General features: G+C 36.7%; 1 protein-coding gene across 39 annotated transcripts in view; it reads right to left on the reverse strand.

Moving 5' to 3' along the window:
- Positions 1–13,463: 13,463 nt before the first annotated feature.
- NEK1 (NIMA related kinase 1) overlaps positions 13,464–23,655 on the reverse strand; it is a 123,939-nt gene continuing 113,747 nt past the window's right edge. For 22 of the 39 annotated variants that reach the window (XM_081495136.1, XM_081495203.1, XM_081495208.1 and 19 more), the window contains 4 exons: positions 20,225–20,436; positions 18,877–19,007; positions 18,574–18,706; positions 13,464–14,706 (listed from right to left, as the gene is read on the reverse strand). In XM_081495136.1, the coding sequence (XP_081351262.1) occupies positions 14,693–14,706; positions 18,574–18,706; positions 18,877–19,007; positions 20,225–20,436 (490 nt within the window). In that variant the 3' untranslated portion in view covers positions 13,464–14,692. Of the gene's footprint in view, positions 14,707–18,573; positions 18,707–18,872; positions 19,008–20,224; positions 20,437–23,655 lie in introns of all 39 variants that reach the window. The other 17 variants (XR_014055133.1, XR_014055139.1, XR_014055137.1 and 14 more) reach the window with 1 other exon arrangement.

Here is a 23,655-nt window from a genome sequence, read left to right on the forward strand (position 1 = left end):
GGCTTTAACAATACGTGAACTGTGAACTTCCAGATGTTCAACCTGGATTTAGAAAAGGCAGAGGAACCAGAGATCAAATTGTCAACATGCGTTGGATTACTGAAAAAGCAAGAGTTCCAGAAAAACATCTTCTTCTGGTTTACTGACTATGCCAAAGCCTTTGACTGCGTGGATCACAACAAACTGGAAAATTCTTCAAGACATGGGAACATCAAACCACCTGACCTGCCTCCTGAGAAATCTGTATGCAGGTCAGGAAGCAACAATTAGAACTGGACATGGAACAACAGACTGGTTTCAAATAGGAAAAGGAATACGTCAAGGCTGTATATTGTCACCCTGCTTATTTAACTTATATGCAGAGTATATCATGCTAAATGCCCGGCTGGATGAAGCACAAGCTGGAATCAAGATTGCTGGGAGGAATGTCAATAACCTCAGATAATGCAGATGACACCACCCTTATCGCTGAAAGTGAAAAAGAACTAAAGAGCCTCTTGATGAAAGTGAAAGAGGAGAGGGAAAAAGTAGGCTTAAAACTCAATATTCAGAAAACTAAGATCATGGCATCTGGTCCCATCACTTTGTGGCAAATAGATGGGGAAACAATGGAAACAGTGACAGACTTGATTTTCTTGGGCTCCAAAATCACTGCAGATGGTGACTGCGTCATGAAATTAGAAGACGCTTGCTCCTTGGAAGAAAAGCTATGACCAACCTAGACAGCATATTAAAAAGCAGAGACATTACTTTGCCAACAAACGTCTGTCTAGTTAAAGGTATGGTTTTTCCAGTAGTCATGTATGGATGTGAGAGTTGGACTATAAAGAAAGCTGAGCGCCGAAGAATTGATGCTTTTGAACTGTGGTGTTGGAGAAGACTCTTGAGAGTCCCTTGGACTGCAAGGAGATCCAACCAGTCCATCCTAAAGGAAATCAGTCCTGAATGTTCATTGGAAGGACTGATGTTGAAGCTGAAACTCCAATATCTTGGCCACCTGATGCGAAGAGCTGACTCATTTGAAAAGACCCTGATGTTGGGAAAGATTGAAGGTGGGAGGAGAAGGGGACGACAGAGGATAAAATGGTTGTATGGCATCACCGACTCGATGTACATGAGTTTGAACAAGCTCTGGGAGTTGGTGATGGACAAGGAAGTCTGGCGTGCTGCAGTTCATGGGGTTGCAAAGAGTCGGACACGACTGAGCAACTGAACTGAACTGGACCCAAACTCTCAATCCAACCCTCCAGCACCACCCCACCTATCCCATGGCAATCACAGGTTGGTTCTCTATGTCAGTGAGAATGTTTCTGTTTCAAAGACAGGTTCATTTGTGTCATATTTTAGATTACACATATAAGTGTTTTTCTGACTTACTTCACGTAATATGATAAATCTAGGTCCATCCATATTGCTGCAAATCATATTCTTTCATTTTTTTATGGCTGAATATAAATATGTAACTCACTGGAAAAGATGCTGATGCTGGGAAAGACTGAAGGTAGAAGGAGAAGGGAATGACAGAGGATGAGAGGGTTGGATGCTATCACCAACTCGATGGACATGAGTCTGAGCAAGCTCCGGGAGCTGGTGATGGACAGGGAAGTCTGGCGTGCTGCAGTCCATGGGGTCGCAAAGAGTCAGACAGGACTGAGAGACTGAACTGAACTGATGGCTGAAGATAAACATATAATATACAATTGACATATTATACACATATATGTGTATACACACACACACATACATCTGGTCCCATCACTTCACGGCAAATAGATGGGGAAACAGTGGAAACAGTGGCTGACTTTATTTTGGGGGGCTCCAAAATCACTGCAGATGGTGACTGTAGCCATGAAATTAAAAGACGCTTACTCCTTGGAAGGAAAGTTGTGACCAACCTAGACAGCATATTAAAAAGTAGAGACATTACTTTGCCAACAAAGATCTGCCTAGTCAAGGCTATGGTTTTTCCAGTACTCATGTACGGATGTGAAAGTTGGACTATAAAGAAAGCTGAGCGCTGAAGAATTGATGCTTTTGAACTGTGGTGTTGGAGAAGACACTTGAGAGTCCCTTGGACTCAAGGAGATCCAACCAGTCCATCCTAAAGGAGATCATTCCTGAATATTCATTGGAAGGACTGATGTTGAAGCTGAAACTCCAAAGCTTTGGACACCTGATGTGGAGAACTGACTCATTTGAAAAGACCCTGATGCTGGGAAAGATTGAAGGCAGGAGGAGAAGGGGACGATAGAGGATAAAATGGTTGAGGATGAGATGGTTGGATGGCATCACTGACTCAATGGACCTGAGTTTGAGTAAACTCCGGGAGTTGGTAATGGACAGGGAGGCCTGGCGTGCTGCAGTTCATGGGGTCACAAAGAGTCAGACACGACTGAGCGACTGAACTGAACTGATCCACACACAAACATACAAACATACACACTGCATCTTCTTTATCCATTCATCTGTTGATGGACATTTAAGTTTTCCTATGTCTTGGGTATTGTGAATAGTGCTGCTATGAACATTGAGGTGAACTGTATCTTCTTGAATTACAGATCTGTCTGGATATATGCCCAGGAGTGGGATTGCAGGATCATGTGGTAGCTCTATTTTTAGTTTTTTGAGAAACCTCCATACTGTTCTCCCTCTTGATTGTACCAATTTACATTCCCACTAACAGTGTAGGAGGCTTCTTTTTTTTCCACACCCTCACGAACACATATTATTTATAGACTATTTGATAGCCATTCTCACTGGTCTGAGGTGTTACCCCATTGCAGTTTTGATTTCCATTTCTCTGATAATTAATGATGATAAGCATCTTTTCATGTGCTTCTTGGCCATCTGTGTTCTTTGGAGAAACGTCTACTTAGGTCTTCTGTTCATTTTTCCATTGGGTTGTTTTTGTTGTTGTTATTGAGTGCATGAGCTGTTTGTATGTTTTGAAAATTAAGCCCTTGTGGTTGCATTGTTTGCAAATATTTTGTCCCATTTTGTAGACTGTCTTTTCATTTTGTTTATGGTTTCCTTTGCTGTGCAAAAGCTTGTAAATTTGATTAGGTCCCATTTACTTTTGCTTTTATTTCTATTGCCTTGGGAGACTGACCTAAGAAAACATTGGTACAATTTATGCCAGAGAGTGTTTTGCCTATGATCTATTCTAGGAGTTTTATGGTATCATGTCTTATAAGCCTTTAAGCCATTTTGAGTCTTATTTGTTCTAGTTCTGTGGAATATGTCATAGATAATTTGATAGGAATCATATTAAATTTGTAAATTGTTGTGGTTAGTCTGGCCATTTTAACAATATTAATTCTTCCAATCCAAGAGTATGGGCTATCTTTCCATTTCTTTGACTCATCTTCAGTCCTTTATCACCGTTTTATAGTTTGCAGCATATGCCTTTTACCTCCTTGGTCTTGTTTATTCTTAAGTATTAACTTTTAAATGTGATTTTAAAAGGATTTTTTTTTAACTTTCTGATATTTCACTGTTAGTGTAAAGAAATGCAACCAATTTCTGCATGTTAATCATATCCTGCTACCTTGCTGCCTGCTACCCTGCTGAATTCATTTATCAGTCCTATTAGTTTTTGTGTGGAGTTTTTAGGGTTTTCTACATACAGTATCATGTTTTCTGCATATAATGACAGTTTACCTCTTCCCTTTCAATCTGGCTGCTGCTGCTGCTGCTAAGTCGCTTCATTTCTTTTTCTTATGATTGCTGTGACTAGGACTTGAGTAATGAAAAATCTTAACCTCGATGTACTTGAATTTATCAATCTTTCATTTATAATTAGGACTTTAAGAGTTGCTTAACAATTCTTCCCTACCATGAGTTTGCTTCTGAAAACTTTAGTTTTATTTTTCACGTTAATATTTTGCCTGGAATTGATCTTTGCATGGAGTAAATCAGGGTCCAATGTCCTTCCTCCCTCCATTTCTCTCTTCCTTATTTCCTTCCCTGCCTCCCTTTCGTGCCTTCCTCTCCTTTCCTGTATTAGATATGCTGTCCCAGCATCATTTAAGAGACTCTTCTCTACAACCCAGAAGTGACACTTCTATGAATTTCAAATATCCATATACAGATGAATCTGTTTCTGGGATATCTATCCTGTTCCATTGACCTACTGATTTTTCTCTGCACTATAACCTCATATTTTAATCACTATAATTTTATAATAAGTCTTGACATCTGGAACAACTAACCTCTCTTTTTATTTCTAAAAGTCTCTTCACTATATCTTGCCTTTTCTATTTTTATATAAATTCAACAATGACCTTATCAAATTCAGATTGAGATGGTGATTGCACTAAATCGATAGATATTATCAGTTAGGTAGGAACTGACATTTTTGTCCTGTTGAGTCTTCTAATTCATGAATATGGTACTCCATTACTTTCATTTTTCTCACTCTTGATAATATTTTACAATTTCCCCCTTGGAGGATTACCTATCTTTTGTTGCTTAATATTTTTAATGCTATTATAAACAGAACCTTTTACTTTCTGTATTTTTCTTGATGATACACAGAAATATAATTTATTTTTTTTTTATCTAGGAGCTTAAGATCATTTATTCTAAAAATTTCAGTTGCGGGGGAGTTTCCTATGCACATAAGGGTTCTATCTGTGAAAAATGATTTTCTTTCTCCAATTTTCTTATATTATTGCACCAAGACCCCCCACCCAGTAAAATTCTGAAGAGAAATAAGAATAGTTGGCATCCAGTTTATCTCTCCATTTATTTATATCTTTTAAAATTTCTCTGTGGTATTTTGTACTTCTCAGGGTATAAAGCTGTCCACATACTTTGTCAGATGTATCTCTAAAGTATTTAAAAAAATTTATGCAATTTAAGTGGGCGATTTAAAAATTCAATTTCTGACTGTTGCTCAGTTCAGTTCAGTCGCTCAGTTGTGTCCGACTCTTTGTGACCCCATGAATCACAGCACACCAGGCTGTCCATTGCCAACTCCCAGAGTCCACCCAAACCCATGTCCACTGAGTCAGTGATGCCATCAAACCATCTCATCCTCTATCGGCCCCTTCTCTTCCTGTCCTCAATCTTTCCCAGCATCAGTGTCTTTTCAAATGAGTCAGCTCTTCGCATCAAGTGGCCAAAGTATTGGAGTTTCAGCTTCAACATCAGTCCTACCAATGAACACCCAGGCCTTATCTCTTTTAGGATGGACTGGTTGGATCTCCTTGAGTCCAAGGGGATTCTCAAGAGTCTTCTCCAACACCACAGTTCAAAAGCATCAATTCTTCGGCGCTCAGCTTTCTTTATAGTCCAACTCTCACATCCATACATGACTACTGGAAAAGCCATAGCCTTGACTAGATGGACTTTTGTTGACAAAGTAATGTCTCTACTTTTCAATATGCTGTCTAGGTTGGTCATAACTTTCCTTCCAAGGAGTAAGAGTCTAATTTCATGGCTGTATTCACCATCTGCAGTGATTTTGGAGCCCAGAAAAATAAAGTTAGCCACTGTTTCCCCATCTATCTGCCATGAAGTGATGGGACTGGATGCCATGATCTTAGTTTTCTGAATGTTGAGCTTCAAGCCAACCTTTGCACTCTCCTCTTTCACTTTCAAGAGGCTCTTTAGTTCTTCACTTGCAGCCATAAGGGTGGTGTCACCTGCATATCTGAGGTTATTGATATTTCTCCCGGCAATCTTGATTCCAGCTTGTGCTTCTTCCAGCCCAGTGTTTGTCATGATGTACTCTGCATATAAGTTAAATAAGCAGGGTGACAATATACAGCCTTGACGTGCTCCTTTTCCTGTATGGAACCAGTCTGTTGTTGACTGTTGCTAGCATATTGGACGGAGAAGGCAATGGCACCCCATTCCAGTACTCTTGCCTGGAAAATCCCATGGACGGAGGAGCCTGGTAGGCTGCAGTCCATGGGGTCGCTAGGAGTCAGACACGACTGAGCAACTTCACTTTCACTTTTCACTTTCACGCACTGGAGAAGGAAATGGCAACCCACTCCAGTATTCTTGCCTGGAGAATTCCAGGGACAGGGGAGCCTGGTGGGCTTCCATCTATGGGGTCGCAGAGTCGGACATGACTGAAGCGATTCAGCAGCAGCAGCAGCAGCATATTGGAAACCAGTCAATTTTGGTTTATTGAGCTCAGATTCTGCATTCTTTCTAAATTCATGTATTAGTTCTAGCAACTACTTTGTAGATCCAATCATGTTTTATACATGGAGAATCTTGCTACTTGTTAAAAAAAAGTTATACTTCTTCCTTGCAATCTGGATTATTTCTATTTTCTTTAGTGTCTTATTATACTAACTGAAACTTGCAGTACAATGTCAAATGGAAACAAACATTACAATTTTCATCACATATCATGTTAGCTGTGGACTTTTTCATAGATTTCCTTTATCGAGTTAAGAAAATTCCCTTGTATTTCTAGATGCTTAGACTTCTTGTTAAGAATAGGTGATGCATTTTCTCAAATACTTTTTCTGAGACTATTCAGATAACCATTCAATGTATTTTTAAAATTTTGTATCTTTATAAGTTCCATGGTGTATTTTCTTCATGGTTCTTGTGAATGAGGTTTGTTGAGTTTTTTGAATCTCTCTCTCTCTACAGTTTTAATCAAACTTGGGAAATTTTCAGCCCTTTCTTGAAATGTGTTTTAGTATTTCCTCCTTTTCTCTTCTCCAGAGATTCCAATTAGACATAATTAGGCCACTTGGATTTGTTCCAAAGCTCCCTGCTGCTCTTATCACTACTATTATTTTCTCAGTTTTATTACTAGAAATCTAGTTTCTACTGCCATGTTTTCAAGTATGATACTTCTTCCTTTGCAATGTCTAACCTGCATTTACTCTCTTCAGGGTATTTTTCATGTGACAAGTTGTAGGTTTCATCTTTAAGGTTTTCATTGGATCTTTTATTTCTTCCAGATCTATTTTTTGAACATATGTAATATAGTCATAATAACTATTTTCTTTTTAAAATTTTTATTTATTTAATTTTTGGCTGTGGTGGATCTTTGTTGCTGTACACAGGCTATCTCAAGTTGCAACATGTGAGGGCTATTCTCTAGTTGTGGCATGCAGGTTTCAATTGCAGTGGCTTCTCTTGTGGAGCACAGGCTCTAGGGTACACGGGCTTCAGTAGTTGTGGCTTGCAGGCTCTAGAGTGTGGGCTCAGTAGTTGTGGCACACAGCCCCAGGTGTCCATCTTCCAAGACCAGGGATTGAACCTATGTCCCCTGCATTGGCAGGTGGACATCCAACCATTGGACTACCAGGAAGCCCAATAACTATGTTCTAATTGAACTCTCTGAAGTAACTATAGTTTATATGCAGTTTAAAGAAATAGAGATCCTAGATACATTTTATTCAGTTACACCAGATGTTAGCATTTTATAAAACTATGGTACAATCAATATCACAACCAGGAATATTGGCATTGACATAATCCATCTCTTTTTCAAATTTCCCCAAGTTCTCATCTACCAACTATGTATATAGATCTACAATTTCATCACATATATGTTCATGTATTCATCACCAGAGTCAATAAAGAACAGTCCCATCACCACAAGCATCCACCAACTTGCCTTTTGTAAACACACTCATTCCTACTCCCTGGCAAACACTGATGATTTTCTCTAAGTTTTTGTTACGTTGGAAATATTATGCAAATGGAATCATATAGTAACTAACATTTTGAAGTTGGCTTTTAAAAAAATTGTCATAATTCTCTGAAGAGTCATGCAAGTTGTTCTGTGTATCAATAGTGTTCCTATCATTGCTGAGTAGTATTCCATGATGTAGATGTACCAGTTTTATTTAACCATTCACCTGCTGAAGAAACTCTGGCTTGTTTACAGATTTGGGCTATAGCAACTAAATATGCTATGAGCAGTTCTGTGCATGTTTTTGAGAAAATGTATGTTTTAATGGTTACTTAGATAAATGTCTGATATATCTGGGTCAGTTGCATAGTAGGTAGATGTAGCTTCATAAGAAACTGCCAAATTTATATTCCCTTCAACAGGATATATACAATCTGGTTTCTGTGCATCCTCATCAGCATTTGCTGGTGTCTCTATTTTTTATTTCATTGCTTCTGATAGGTGTGTAGTGATATCTCATTGTAATTCAATTTGCATTTCCAACAGCTAAGGATTTTAAGCACCTTTTCATGTACATATTTGGTATCTATATATTCTCTCTGGTGAAATATCTATCATGTCTTCTACCTATTTCTAATTAGACTGATTTTACTGTTAAGTTTTGAGAGTTCTTTATATATTCTAGATATTAGTCCTCTGTTGGACTGTAGTTTTCTTGCAGTGTCTTTGTCTGGTTTTAGTATGAGGATAATGGTAGCTTTGTAAATTAATTTGGGAGCATTCTGTCCTCTTCAACTTTTTGGAATAGTTCAAGAAGATAGGTATTACATTTCCTTTAGATGTTTGCTACAATTCTGTGAAGCTGCATGGTTCTCAACTTGTTTGCTGGCAGTTTTTTAAAGTTATGAATTCAATTTTACTATTAGTGACCTCTCTCTTTTGTTGTCTCTTTTTTCTTGATTTGTTGTTGATTGGTTGTTCGTTTCTAGAAATTAGTCCATTTCTTCTAGGTTGTCCAACTTTTCGGCATATAACTGCTTATAAGCAGTCCCTCATGATTTTTGTGTCTCTGTGGTATCAGTTACTACTTCTCCTCTTTCACTTTTTTGGATCCTCTCTTCTTCTTGGTGAGTCTGGCCAGAGGTTTGTTAATTTTATTCTTTCAAAAAAAAAAAAACCCAGCTCTTGGTTTTATTGAATTCTATTATTTAATTTGTATTATTTATTTACTCTCTGATCTTTATTATTTCCTTCCTTCTGATGATTTTAGGTTTTGTTATTCTTTTTCTAATTCTTTTAGGTGGTAGGTTAGGTTGTTTACTTGGGATTTTTCTTCCTTTTTGATGAAGGCCTCTATTGCTATGAACTTCCCTCTTAAGAATACTTTTGTTTCATCTCAAAGATATTTATATGGCTATCACTGTCTCAAGGTGTTTTTAAGTTTCCCAATTTCATTATTCAACCATTGGGTCTTTTATTAACATGTTGGTTATTCTTCATGTAATCATTTTTTCTTGTTTCTCTTTCTGTGGTTTCTGTTTTTGTGCTGTTGTGGTCAGAAAAGCTTACTGAAATGACTTCTATCTTCTTAAATTTGTTCAGGCTTCTTTTATGGCCTAGTATGTCAACTGTTCCATGTGCACTTGAAAAAACATGAGTTCTGTTGCTTGGGGATGTAATCTCCTTTAAAGTCTAACTGTGCTATTGTTTCATTTAGGATCTCTGTTGTTTTATTTTCTGCCTGGAAGTTCTGTCTGTTGAATGTCAGTGGAGTGTTATTACATAGTGGATGTTATAACACCACCTACTGTTATTGTAGTCTTATCAATTTTTCCCTTTAAGCCCATTGGTATTGGTTTTATGTACTTAGGCTCTCCTATGGGGGGGCATGTATGTTAAATAATGTAATATCTTGTATTGATTAGTTTAGGATTATGTAGTGTCCTTTATCTTCACGACCTTTAAACTCTTCTTTGTCTGACATGATTATTACTGCCCTCACTTTCATGTCATCTCCATTTGCATGAGATATCATCTCCATCCCATGATTTATGTCTGACTCAGCTTGCTGTACGCCAGAAACACAATCTTGTAAATCAACAATGTTTCAATTTTAAAAAACAAACGTGCTTACTTTCCAAATATTTGCAGATTTTACTGCTTCTCTGTGTGACTCTCTCCATTCTGGAACTCCGTATTGCAAATTCTGGCTGCTTCCCCTCTCTAAATCCTAACTTCTATACTTTCAATTTAGGGAGATTTCTGGGCTATTTTTAGGAGTCCCCTTTAATGAGTTCTTTGTATGACCTCCACCCTATTTCTATGCAGTAACCTTGGGCAATCACAGGGTTTAATCATTTGTTTCCTTTTGTTGTCTGTTACCCACTGTCTGAGAAGCACTGTTTCACATCTTTTATCCAGTGTTTGAGTTATTAAAGGTGGCAAGGTAAATCTCCTGTCTTTTACTTATGGCCAGCAGTGGAGTCAAAATTAATTTTTTTCCATTCATCAGACATTCTTATTATTTACATAATTTGGAATGACAAATATTTTCTTTTAGCCCACTGAAGGTAGCATTTCACTGTTTCATTGCTATTGTTGAAAAGCCAAGAGTCAGTCTTTAACATTCCTTTGAAGCGTAGTATATCTTTTTATTTTCAACTTCTTTTATGATTCTTCTTGTCTTCTATTTTACACGTTTACTTTGAAGACACCAGGCATGCATCTCTTACTCTATCCTCCTTGAAATTCACTATTCATCTGCAATCTGTGGATTAGAGTTTTCCAATAGTTCAGAAAAATGCTCAGCATTTATCTCTATGAATAACTTTACTCCTTTCTTTTTTCTAGGACTCTAATCAAACATACATTAAACATTCTCACTGAATTTCTTTCCTTCTCTTGTATACATTCCGTCTTTTTCTGTGTGTGCTTTATTATGGATAATTGCTTCCAGTTTGTTAATTCTCTTTCCTGCCATGTATACTGTGCTGCTAAGCATGTTCACTCACTTTCAAAACTTTGATTATTGTATTTTTCATTTAAATGAATTCTATTTGGTTCTTCAAATCTACATCACTTTTTAAACACAGTAAGTATAGTTGTTTTACAACACATCTCTGATAATTCCAAATCTAAAGTCTGTGCATATCCTGTTCCTGTAATTTCCCACTTACATTGCCTTAATTTCTTCTGTACCATTATATCCTTAACTCTGTATTCATCACTACTCTTACATTTTTATTTGTTTTACAAGACACAAAATAAACATGCCTTCCTTCAGAGAGCTGTTGGAATGGCTTCTGCTAGGTTCATGGACCACTACCAGCTGGGAACCACCTCAAACTATGTTTGAGTCTAAATTCCCCAATTCACCCAAATTTTGGTGCACAAGATACAAAAGCAATTGAGGGCTAGTCTGTGGCTACAACTTTGAGGGGATCTCTGGTCCTTTTCTCTTCTCTTCTGACAGTCCCTGAGTTTGGGGGTCTCCTTGAGCTTTCTGGAGCCTCACCTTGACATGGAATTTCCTACAGGATTCTCCAACATGACGGATACTTGCCCTTACCTTTTGCCCCTTTAATCTATGAGTCTGATCTACCCAAGAGTGAGGCACTGGACATATACTCCAGTCAAAAGTGCCCACTTTCTCTTAAATATTGTACTCATCTCTGGGGTTGAGGCTTTCTCCAAAGCGCTGGCCTTTCAATTCATCATCTTACCTCACCTGTTTCAAGCATATATGAAACACATACATACATAAGGAGTCTTGAAAGATCCATCAATAAAGTTATAAACAGTAGAGTACATGCTAATTTATGGATAAAAAGCCAACTGTATTTAGCATTTAAAAGTTTTTTTGAATCAGTTCACTTCAGTCACTCAGCTGTGTCTGACTCTCTGCGACCCCATGGACTGCAGCATGCCAGGTTTCTCTGTCCATCACCAACTCCCAGAGTTTGCTCAAACTCACGTCCATTGAGTATATGACGCCATCCAACCATCTCATCCTCTGTTGTCCCCTTCTCTGCCTGCCTTCAATCTTTCCCAGCATCAGGGTCTTTTCCAATGAATCAGTTCTTCGCATCAGGTAGGCAAAGTACTGCAGCTTCAGCTTCACCATCAGTCCTTCCAATGAATATTCAGGACTGATTTCCTTTAGGACAGACTGGTTGGATCTCCTTGCAGTCCAAGGAACTGCCAGGAGTCTTCTCCAACACACAGTTCAAAAGCATCAATTCTTCGGCACTCAGTTTTCTTTATGGTACAACTCTCACATCTATACAGGACTACTGGAAAAACCACGGTTTTGACTATACAGACCTTTGCTGTCTAGGTTGGTTACAGCTTTTCTTCCAAGGAGCAAGCATCTTTTCATTTCATGGCTGCAGTCACCATCTGCAATGATTTTGAAGCCCAAGAAAATAAAGTTTATCACTGTTTCCATTGTTTTCCCATCTATTTGTCATGAAGTGATAGGACCGGATGCTATGATCTTCGTTTTCTGAATGTTGAATTTTAAGCCAACTTCTTCACTCTCCTCTTTCACTTTCCTTAAGAGGCTCTTGAATTTCTCTTCACTTTCTGCCATAAGGGTGGGGTCATCTGCATATCTGAGGTTATTGATTATTTTTCCTGGCAATCTTGATTCCAGCTTCTGCTTCATCCAGCCTGGCATTTCGCATGAGGTATTCTGCATTTAAGTTAAATAAGCAAGGTGATAACATACAGCCTTGATGTACTCCTTTCCCAATTTGGAACCAGTCCATTGTTCCACATCTGGTTCTAACCATTGCTTCTTGACCTGAATACAGGTTTCTCAGGAGGCAAGTAAAGTAGTCTGAATTCCCATCTCTTTAAAAACTTTTCAGTTTGTTGTGATCCACAAGTCAAAGGCTTTAGCATAGTCAATGAAGCAGAAGTAGAGGTTTTTCTGGCATTCTCTTGCTTTTTCTATGATCCAGTGGATGTTGGCATTTTGATCTCTGGTTCCTCCGCCTTTTCTAAATCCAGCTTGAACATCTGGAAGTTCTTGGCTCACATACTGTTGAAGCCTGGCTTGGAGAATTTTGAGCATTACTTTGCTAGCATGTGAGATGCTAGCATGTGATTCTTTTAAATAGAGAGGTAAATTAGAATAGTGTGCTATTCCCAGAAACAGGACATTTCCATAGAGTTCTTTAATGTATTAATGCTAAGTATACTGCTTCCTATCGAATCTATTTCTTTTCACTCTTTAGAGATAAATTTTAAAAGAATGTGTAACTAACAGCACAGGGTAAAGACAGGAACTGATCTGACTCTAGCCACCTATATAAGTGAATTTATTCATGTGACAATGCAGTGCCCTTGGATGTGAAATGCAGGTAACAGTAAATTATTCTGATAGCTCTTCCTTCCTCTATCATTCTGTGAATCTACAGATGCTCCAACACTTCTGTAACACCTACAGCAGACCATACTTAACAATAATAACCCTCTTTCCCACTGGTACAGACATTTCTGTAGTAACAGTCTATATCCACTCACTATCAACTGACTGAAGATGCCACATATCCTATTCATTATTCCTATAGATGACATTTTTTGAAACATGACTAAACCAACTCTTTCTATTGTGTTACACTACCACTTGCTTTTCGAGGTTAGGTTAAGAATTTAAAACTACCCACACACAAATCATTCTCATCATTCATGACTGTAGAGAATTAAAGTATAGAATTCAGATATTCTTCTATTGAAAAAAAAATGAAATCTTCAGGTAAAATGATCAAGAGTATTATAAGTTCTTTGTAAAAGCACCCTACTGAATATAGTGCTAATAAATAAAAGACAACCAACAGTGTACTTCAGGTCGATAATAAAAATTTAATAGTAGCATCATAAAATAAACAAACATATAAAAATCAAGTATTTAGTTCTGGATGTTAGAAATAATATACATAATAAATTCAGCAGAGTACTGATAGTGCTGCAAGATAAGATTTTACGGTTCAAATTATATATTATGTCAATCAGACTGTTTTGTTCTCAGAGTTTCCAATATTCTGCTTTTATTACAAAAAGCATCTGGACTTCAGACATCTCTAATGATGTAATACCTGGCATATTGCCACTGAAGCTGTGAGACCACTGTCTTAATGATCTAACTAAATCTCCTCATAATGTAATTATGAACATGTCCCCACTTTGGAATACTAGTTACCAAAACTGTCACAGCGTCAAAATAAAAATGATTCCTTTCTCCTTCTGAATTTCAATGAAAAAGCACATGCATGAGAGAACGCTGAAAACAAAAAGGGCAACTTTATGCTATATGCTAGCTCAATGCTCAAGTCCACAGACTAAGTTTAAAGGTAAACTTCCTGGTTTTGGTCCTCAAGTAAAAATGGAACTAATGAACCAACTTCTTAATTATCAGGAAATACATGTTAGCTACTCTTTCATAATCAAATCTTTCAATGATTTCTAAGACTCTTTCAGTATCCTGTTTTGGTTGAGCTAGTTCAGGAGACACACTGGTTGAAAAAGGATTGAGAAAATATGTTTTATGGCTGAAAGTTCCATCTTTGAAAAATAAAGATTTAAATATAGCCCTTGAAAAGGTTATTTAACCCAGAATTGGTGGACATGACAAGTAGACAGAAAAAAAGAGTCATGCTTAAATGCATAAATGAAAAACTGTTGGTAAGTCTTCAAAACAGAAGTATTTCTTCCAACTCAAAGACATCTGCTGAAAGTCAAAGTTACCCTGCTACATGATTCATCTTCTTCAAAGCCACTGAGTCAAGTCAGGATCACTATGTCTTAAAACTTTGGTTGGATGACTTAATAAAATACATATTCTGTAAGAAGTAACTATAACTCAACAAACAAAATAGAAAAAATAGAAAAAAACCTAGAATCTTAATTGATAAATGGCATGTTTCTCCATCATTTTCATGCAGTTAGCATGCCCATCTGAAATCTAATATTTCATCTGTAAAAATTGCTACATTTCCCACTGAAGCTTGTTATTCTGATGAACCAAAATTTAAATGTTTTCATTCAGTTGATGGTTAAAGAAAGTTCTGAGGATTATTCATCATTATCTGTAGAAAAAGGAAAAAATTTAACTCATTCACTGAAAATCAAGTTGTATGTATTTACTTGGTAAAAAAGTCATTTTTTGGTCACGCTAAAGAAAAAGAGCCTTAATGTATGTAGTTTTTATTATAATATCACACACTCCTTGTAAAACATGCAAACAATAAAGAATTAAGTGGGAAGCAAAAAGCTAATAATTTTATATAAAACTTTCCAGATTGCTTTACTATGCACACACAAATATGCTTTAAAAAATTACAATAACGCAGTTGTGAGACACGACTTTTTGCCTTTAAAACACATAATGGATGTCAAGATGGATAAATAAGTGATAAAGGAAGATTATAAAATGCTAATGGCAGAATCTAGGTGGTAGACATATGTGCGGTAACTATAAAGCTGTTGCAACGTTTTTGTATCATAAAAATTTTACAATAAAGCATTGAAAAAGAATAAATCATGGGTAATTCCATGACAGTTTCAATGGCTGTGTAGTATTTTTTGGATATAGTGTATTTAAATTAACCATTTGTGTTTAAAGACATTGTGGTTATCTCCAATTTTTCATTAGCCTTAAAAACACTAAGGAATAAATTAAACAGACTGCTTAATTTAACCTGAAGGATGAAGAGTCTGAATATGAACAGAACTAGTTTGATACTCTCCACAGATTCACTCAAATGTGATCATTTTCTGGCCTCATGCCATTAACTTCCACATGCCATATTACGGAAAGGGCCTCAAGAGATCCAAATATTTTAAAAGTTACTGAGAATGCTTTCAGTCTATTATAGGACTGTTTCATAAAATGGAGTTCAAGATCTCAAATAAGTCAAGAATATACAAGTGTTTATATAATGTTTATATTTTCATTTTGATAAAAATAATTATTTATATCTAGAAAAAAACCACATGTTCCATAACAGTAATTCACAATGGACAGACATTTTCAAAGACTAAGACGAGTTTTTCACTGAAGTCTATGGACTTAGATTCTTGGAGTCGAAAAAGTATTTTCCTTTTTAGAGGAATTCACATGTTACTTCAGTTGGAGGAACACTATCAGTTTGCTCGTTTCAAGAACCACTGGACACTTTTCCTCGTTTCAATTCCAGGAAATGCTGTCCTCTGAGTAACTGACACATTTTGTCTCAAGTAATTAATTAGGCTGATTAATTAGGTTTCCTGCTTTGCTACCAAGATCAGCACCAAACTGGTGAACTGTTTTCCCAAATTGCAGAGATTCTTTGACTATGAGCTTGTGTTCCTACTTCAACTTGGCTTAATATATTATATTGCTTGCCTAATATATATTTGCCTAATATATTGACTTTTCCAAACACTTGTTTTTAACTTAATTTCTTCTTCTCTATGTATGTATGTGTATATATGTATATATATGTATGTACACACAGTGTACTATATATAATGTAGTCACTTTTTTGGCTGAACAAGATGGAATATAAATAAATCTGATGAAAATTTCTACTGCCAAAATAAGCATCAGCATTTTAAATCCTCAACTGCTATCTACAAATCGTATCTTTAAAGTAATAATATTAATTTTGACAAATATTTTTAGAAATGAATTCTTGTTCAAAATGGGCTTCCCTTGTGGCTCAGCTGGTAAAGAATCTGCCCGCAATGCAGGAAACCTGGGTTTGATCCCTGGATTAGGAAGATCCCCTGGAGAAGGGAAAGGCTACCCACTGTATAGTACATGGGGTCGTAAAGAATCCGACATGACTGAGCTACTTTCACTTTCTTGTTCAAAATATTCAGAATCAGTTTATAAACTCATTATAAAAGTTAGATTCATTATTGCATGGTAAGATACTTAAAACAAAAAGATCACATATTATTTATCTTGATTACCTACTTCATTTACTAAACTTGATTGCAAGTAACTTTAAGCTTTTCTCAAAAAAACTGAATGCTCTCAGAATGGACGTGTATCAAGAAAGACAATCAAAAGAATATGGTATATAAGATGTCAGGGAATTTATGAAAGAGGAGTTTCAAGATATTTTGTGTAATGGAGTATCTTTATTAGAATAAGTTTGTATCTCTGCTTTGAAGACAGTAAATATTTATTTGGATAAGTACGTTCTTGTATTTTTTCCCCAAAATGGTATTCTTGTCCATTGACTTTTTTTAGTAAAGAAGAGATCCCTTAAATTTCTATTGACAGGTTTCATAGCAACCACTGAGTATGAAACCTGATTCTGTTTGTGCCTGGCTGTCTGTGGTAATTCTTAACTACTACATAATGAGGCACACAGGTAGCACGAACTGTTATAAAGGAAATTGGTTTACATTCAATTGGTTCCTTGCTGCTAATAGCCTGAACGTCTCCCTGGCAGTTACTCTGTGGTCTTATGAAGAAAAGTAATGAAAATGCAGTGGGTTTTAAAGCTGTAAGAGTACTTACTGTAACTGAAAGATTTTCTAGTTTCGATTTAACAATAACTACTAGAATTTTAACAAGACTTTTACCTCCATTAAAGCAATTCAAGAAAGATTTTTTGCTGAGCTTATAGTCATTGTAAATAAGTCTACATAATTATAAAGTCTCCCCAAATAAAATACTCTTGAATTCTGATTTTAACCAACTTAATTTTTCATGAGTCCAAACATCACATATTTTAATAAAATCCTGCCTCTGAAATATGTCATCTGAGCACTCCTCCAAACATGCAGTCCAGGTTTTCACCTCCTCATGCCCAAATACCTCTACTGTTTCCATCAAGTGCTGCTTCCCATCTCGCTACGGCTGGCAACACATGACACCATGGCCAGACTTCTCACCACAAAGTGCTTCTTCCTCTACATCGTCCTTTAACTTCTAAAACCTTCACTGGTTTCATCCATGTGACTTAAACATGTCGCAGTGTCCCATCACAAAGACTAATTTTCCACATGAAGCTCCTAGTATGGTCAGTCTATCCTACCACAGTAATTGCTGTTTTGTTCTTTTCCCCACAAGTCACATCCTCTATGTCTCTTTTCATTTCTCTCAATCCAACATCCCTTCTTTAATCCCTACTGCACTGAAAACATTTCAGAATGAGCATTTTATGCATGGCTTTACACCTTTTTTCCTATGTCTTTTTCCTAAGGAAATGGTACACAACATGTAAGCAGACCATGCCCTTCACTGGCCACAAAAGTGAAGTGCCAGGCACCCAGGAGCCTCCATAAACACTCTGAAAACCGACCATAGTGCATGAGATGGGAGGTCATGCTCCATCTGATAGCAAATGAAACAAATCTGAGACAAAATAAATCACCTCCTGTTACATGACCAGCTTGTCATAGAATTGAGACTATAACTCTGGTCTCTAGATTCAATGCTTAGTGCTCTTGACCAAGTGAATGAGAAAAAATATTCTTTAATAACTTTTAATAAAGTCAACACATTCTGAATGATTCTACAGGTAAATATTTTTGAAATATAAAAATGTTTTACACTCAAATCATGATAGATGAACTGCACTTACTCTAAACAGAAGACAATACATTTGGTACTATTTAGGAGAAATTTTACATATGTGTCTAAAAATTTAATTCCACCTCCTTGATAAGAAAGTATTCTAATTTCTAGAGCTGTCCAAAAAGGAGGCTTTTTAAAAATCTCAATTCAAATGTTACTTGCAAATTAAATTATTGACTTAAAAAACAGGCCAATAAAAGTTCATCCTAGAATCCAAGTAACTATATCCTTATACAGTTAATTGCCTAAAAGTACTAGATATTAATATAATTCCAATACAGATTTCACAAAATGCATGTGATATAATCTAATCAATTTACATTTATCATTTCATTTTGTGCACATTTATTTAAAACATAAGGATGTGAGGAAATCTTACCTTCCTGATAGGCTCCATCTGCCATGACTAAATGAAGAATCTTGGCATAAAGATGCTGATGTTCACTTCCCAAAATATTCTGAACTATTGTTGAACAGATCTCAATATTTTCATCTTCATCTTCATGAACAGCCTATACCAAATTTCCAAATATAAATATTTGAATGTTAACCTTCTCTAATTGGAGACTTTATTATTTCCAGTAAGTCTACTGATCAATGAAAATCACTGCCATTTCACTACTAATTCAAACACAGAATATTTCAAAATTAAATTAAATGTTTTAGCTGACATTTTACTTGCCTTTATTTTCTCATAAACCTCAAATAACTTTTCGAAGCCTATTTCCTGTTCCAGGTGAAGCCTCAGTTCCTCTAAATGATTAAAGACACTATCATATTCACATTCACTAGTTATCTCCCCATCACTGTTATCTAAAAAACATAAATAAAAAGAAGACATTTCATGATTTAAAAGACTGAATAAAATAATTCTTGCCATAATTGATTCAACTCCTGTGATAAGGGAATACTGTCATTGGGATAGACTACTTGTACTTTCAATATAAAGTTTCTGTCACTATAATACTTGTCATGCATATAGTTAACCAACGTATGTATATATAAATGTCTTAATAACAATGATACTTTAGAAATGTTTTCTTTCACAGACATAAGCAGTAAATCAGGTTAAGAATAAAAATATTCTAAGAGATGTCAGCTACTTGAGTTTTTAAAAAAAGGAAAAAGCATACCCATATATTCTATACTGAGGCAACCAATCCTAACTACTGTTTTTAAAAACTTGATATTAAATATGGGGCAAAACATGAAAGAGCATGCAGATGACCTAAGATATGTATCATAAAACTTGGAAGGCATCTAAAAAGGATTATAAATGCTTTATAAGTTTTATGTCATGTACATGCTCAACCAAGGTAATTTGAAAAATTCTAATAAAAGAAAAATTAATACAATACTATTCCTTTTCACATTATCTCTTCTTCCCAAATAAATCATTATTTAAATACACAATTTTTCTGTGCATCTTAGGGTCAATGATATGAATAAGGAACTGTTTTTAAATCAAAAACAAAGTTTCAAGGTTTTAAAAAGTGCTTTTAGCTTAATCCTGCTGGTTGAACACTATATGTGGAAGCCCTTTGTAAAACATAAACAGTTAAGAAAACTAAGTTACTATCTTTATTACCAGGAAAATAAGTCAAGAAGTGAAGGATAACAGAAAAAAAATGCTTCAGAAAAGCATTTCCTTACTTTGCTGTTGTTATTGTTTAGTCACTAAGTCATGTCCAGTTCTTTGCGACCCCATGGACTATAACAGCCCACCAGGCTCCTCTGTCCATGGGGTTTCCCAGGCAAGAATACTGGAGTGGGTTACCATTTCCTTCTCCAGGGGATCTTCCTGACCCAGGGCTGGAACACATGTCTCCTCCACTGGCAGGTGGGTTCTTTACCACTGAGCCATATTTTAGTGGAAAAGAAATGGAGCAACGATGCATGCACACACTGTGAGAAAGAGAGTGAACAAAAGTCAGGGATGCAGAGCAGAGTCAGCCTTATTCAAGGCTGGAAGTGGCTCATGTCAGAGGTCAGAGAGAGACACTCTGTTCGAAGTCAGGGCCACCACGCACCCGAGTGCCACTCCTCGTTGAGGGCACTCTCGCTGCTGGGGTTGTCATCCTCCTCGCCCGCGTCCGTGCCATTGGCGGCCTGCTCAGCGTCATCACTGGTCTTCAAGCCCGACTCCTCCTCTTCGCTGTAGTCCTCCCCTGGCTGCTCCCGCAGCAGCTGCTCCATGGAGGCCTGGAGCTCCTGTAAGTCTGTGTCAGCCTCTTCAAACACACTGGAATTTAAAAATTAAAATACCACCAAAACTTTTCTTTATTCTGAAATTTTACTTCAACTTAATATGCACACACTCCTTTCCACTTAAAAGTACTCATTGTGATCTGAAAAGCACCTTAGTAGTATTTAACAAAGGGAATAAGTATTCACACAACTGATAAATAAAGTATACAACACATGTTCTGGAATACATAAGCCAAAAGATGGCTTATATAAAGCTGTCCTGATTCGTCAGAGAATCACATAACTATCAACATGATTAATTCCTCAAGTTTTAAAAAATGTTTCAACATTTAAGGGCCAGACTAAATATTCTATTTTCATATAGTTTTAAAGGTTCAGCAAAATCTTGGTGTGGATGTATGACAGCTACGCACCAACTTCACTGGGGTGGGGCCGGGGGAGTCGTGCCCTCTTCTACTTTCATTCAATTACAAATGTGGAAATGAACTGATTTACACAAGTAATATCTTACATTCATATAATACCTTAATTTCTAAAGCGGTTTATCCTATTATTTATATTTTATCCACACAACACTCACTTTAGAAACATGAGAACTATGAATCAAAGTGCTCAAGTGACTTGTCAAAGCCACACAGTCAATAAATGACAAATACGAGACTTAGTGCTAGGCCTTCTGCTCACTTCTACAAGACCCTAGAAGCACTCAGCAACTCCATTCCTGAGGAGCTGCTCTCTCTCCTTGAGGCAAGCAAATGGAAAAACCTGTAGACTAAGAGATAATTCGAGTGCTAGATGCACAAAGTCCTCTGAAAGATGAGGGAGGGACCCACATTGAGGATTTCAACTTAAAAGCAATATTAAGCAGAACACAAGACTGATGAAGGCCTTTCTTAAAGTTTAGACTCTAATGAAATAAACAAGTATTTACTGAAGAACTAAAATAATATTATTATGAGACCTTATACAAAATTTTCATTAACAGAAAAATAATTTTTAATGCAGAAATATCTTTATTTTGTACTTATGTGTACAAACGCCTACACTTTGACATTGCAGCAGCTACAGAAAAGCAAACGTCATGATCTAATCAGAGTGAGGAAAAGAGAGAGTGTCTAATCTTTTGGATCATCCTTCTCAGAGCATTTAGCTTAGCATTTCATTATCATACTAACATACCATGCACATCTGCTAGGTACCACTGGAGTCCTACTCCAATACCACAGTTCAAAAGCATCAGTTTTTCGGCACTCAGCTTTCTTTATCGTTCAACTCTCACACCCATATATGACTACTGGAAGAACCATAGCTTTGACTAGACAGACCTTTGTTGGCAAAGTAATATCTCCGCTTTTTAATATGCTGTCTAGGTTGGTCATAGCTTTTCTTCCAAGGAGCAAGTATCTTTCATTTCATGGCTGCAGTCACCATGTGTGGTGATTTTGGAACCCAGGAAAATAAAGTTTGTCACTGTTTCCACTGTTTCCCCATCTATTTGCCATGAAGTGATGGGATCGGATGCCATGATCTTAGTTTTTTGAATGTTGAATTTTAAGCCAACTTTTTCCTTTTAATAAGAAGATTACAATCTTTTATGATACAAGCACTGAAAAAATTGTCTCAGGGACTTTAAAATCTGGTCCTAAATTTTCTTTTTAGTAGATTTTCTGGATAAATGACCATATAAAGTTTGGATCAAAAAATATGTTTCCCAAAGAAAAATGTCAAGTGAAATTTCCCAATATGCATATGGAGTAACTACTTGGAAAAAACTTACTTTTTCAAATTTTCAAGATAATATTAAAAGCTTCTAACTTTAATTTGAAAATAAAATTGTTATCAACCAGTAATTAAAAGAATATCACAAATAAGCTATAGCTGCTCAGAGAGAAACTGATTACTCATAAAAATTTTTTGGAAAAATACTGTTACCCAGGATTTTGTCAACCACAGAGGTGCTGAAATGTTGTCCTGTTCTCCAACTGGCTTAATAAAAATACAACATAAAGTGCTTAATGAGCAACCATAGCCAAGCAGAAGCAAAGATAAAAAGGTGACTTTTCCTCCAAATTTTGAGGGTACCAGCTAAAATCTACAGAACTCTATGTGAAAAAAAGTCAACTTTTATTTTTTGCTTGCTATGTTGCATGGCTTGTGGGATCTTAGTTTCCAACCAGGGATTGAACCTGGGCCCCTGGCAGTAACAACATGGAGTCCTAACCACTGGACCACCAAGAAATTCAAAAGTCAACCTTGAAAAGATAAAGTCTGGTTAGAAATTTAAAAACTAACAGGCAAGCCTTAAGAAAAACAAAAACAGAAAACAAAATGCATCAGATGCAATGGTCTTGGCTCAAGAATTATAGGGAGAAAAATTGTGAGACTGGTACCAAGCTTTCAATCAGATCAAAACACACATTCTTTTTATGGAAAGGTAAAAAGGAGAAACTTAAATTCCATGGGTTGCAAAGAGTCTGACACGACTGAGTGACTGAACTGAACTGGACTGAAATTTCAAAAGATCAAAAAATAAATCATAAAAATAATAACATCTGGCAACCTACTTTCCTGGTGACTTTAATACACTTCTTGACCTTTCTGGTTTTATTTCCCCAAAAGGTCAGCAACATTTGTCAGATGGCTGAGCAGGCTGATTGACATCAGAGGAGGTGAGGGGTATTACTGTCTAAGTGTTGCCAGTTCCTGCCGCTTTTAGAAGTGTTGGTTAAATTTTCTTCCAGGCTTAAGTAAGATTCATCAGGAATCAATAAGGAGGGAATTTTGTGAAAGCAATTAAGTTACATGTAGAACTCACATGTGAGTATGTGTGCGTGCATGCATACACACACACACCTCTATTCTACCCACTAACTCCCCACTGCTGTGGTCTGGAGTCACACCCAGCAGAGATGTGTGGACAGAGCTTTTTGGCATCTCCCTGGGGAAGAACAGTGAGCTCTTTCCAGTTTCCCACTGTAGTCCCTGCACCACATAGCCTCACACTACAAACAGCCATCACCTTGCTGACACTCACTCAGTGAAGCACCAACCATGTCAAGCATTGTGATGGGTGCTCAGGGGCCAATAACACAGAGAACTTCTTGGTGGTCCAGTGGCTAAGAATTCACTGCCAATGCAGGTGACATGGGTTCAATCCCTGGTCCAGGAAGATCCCACATGCCATGGAGCAACTAAGCCCATGTGTCACAACTAATGAACCCATGCCCCTAGAGGCCATTTCCATAATAAGAGA

This window comes from Giraffa tippelskirchi, chromosome 1, assembly GCF_054371585.1.
Source record: "Giraffa tippelskirchi isolate mGirTip1 chromosome 1, T2T-mGirTip1v1.2.pri, whole genome shotgun sequence".
Taxonomy (NCBI): Eukaryota; Metazoa; Chordata; class Mammalia; order Artiodactyla; family Giraffidae; genus Giraffa; species Giraffa tippelskirchi.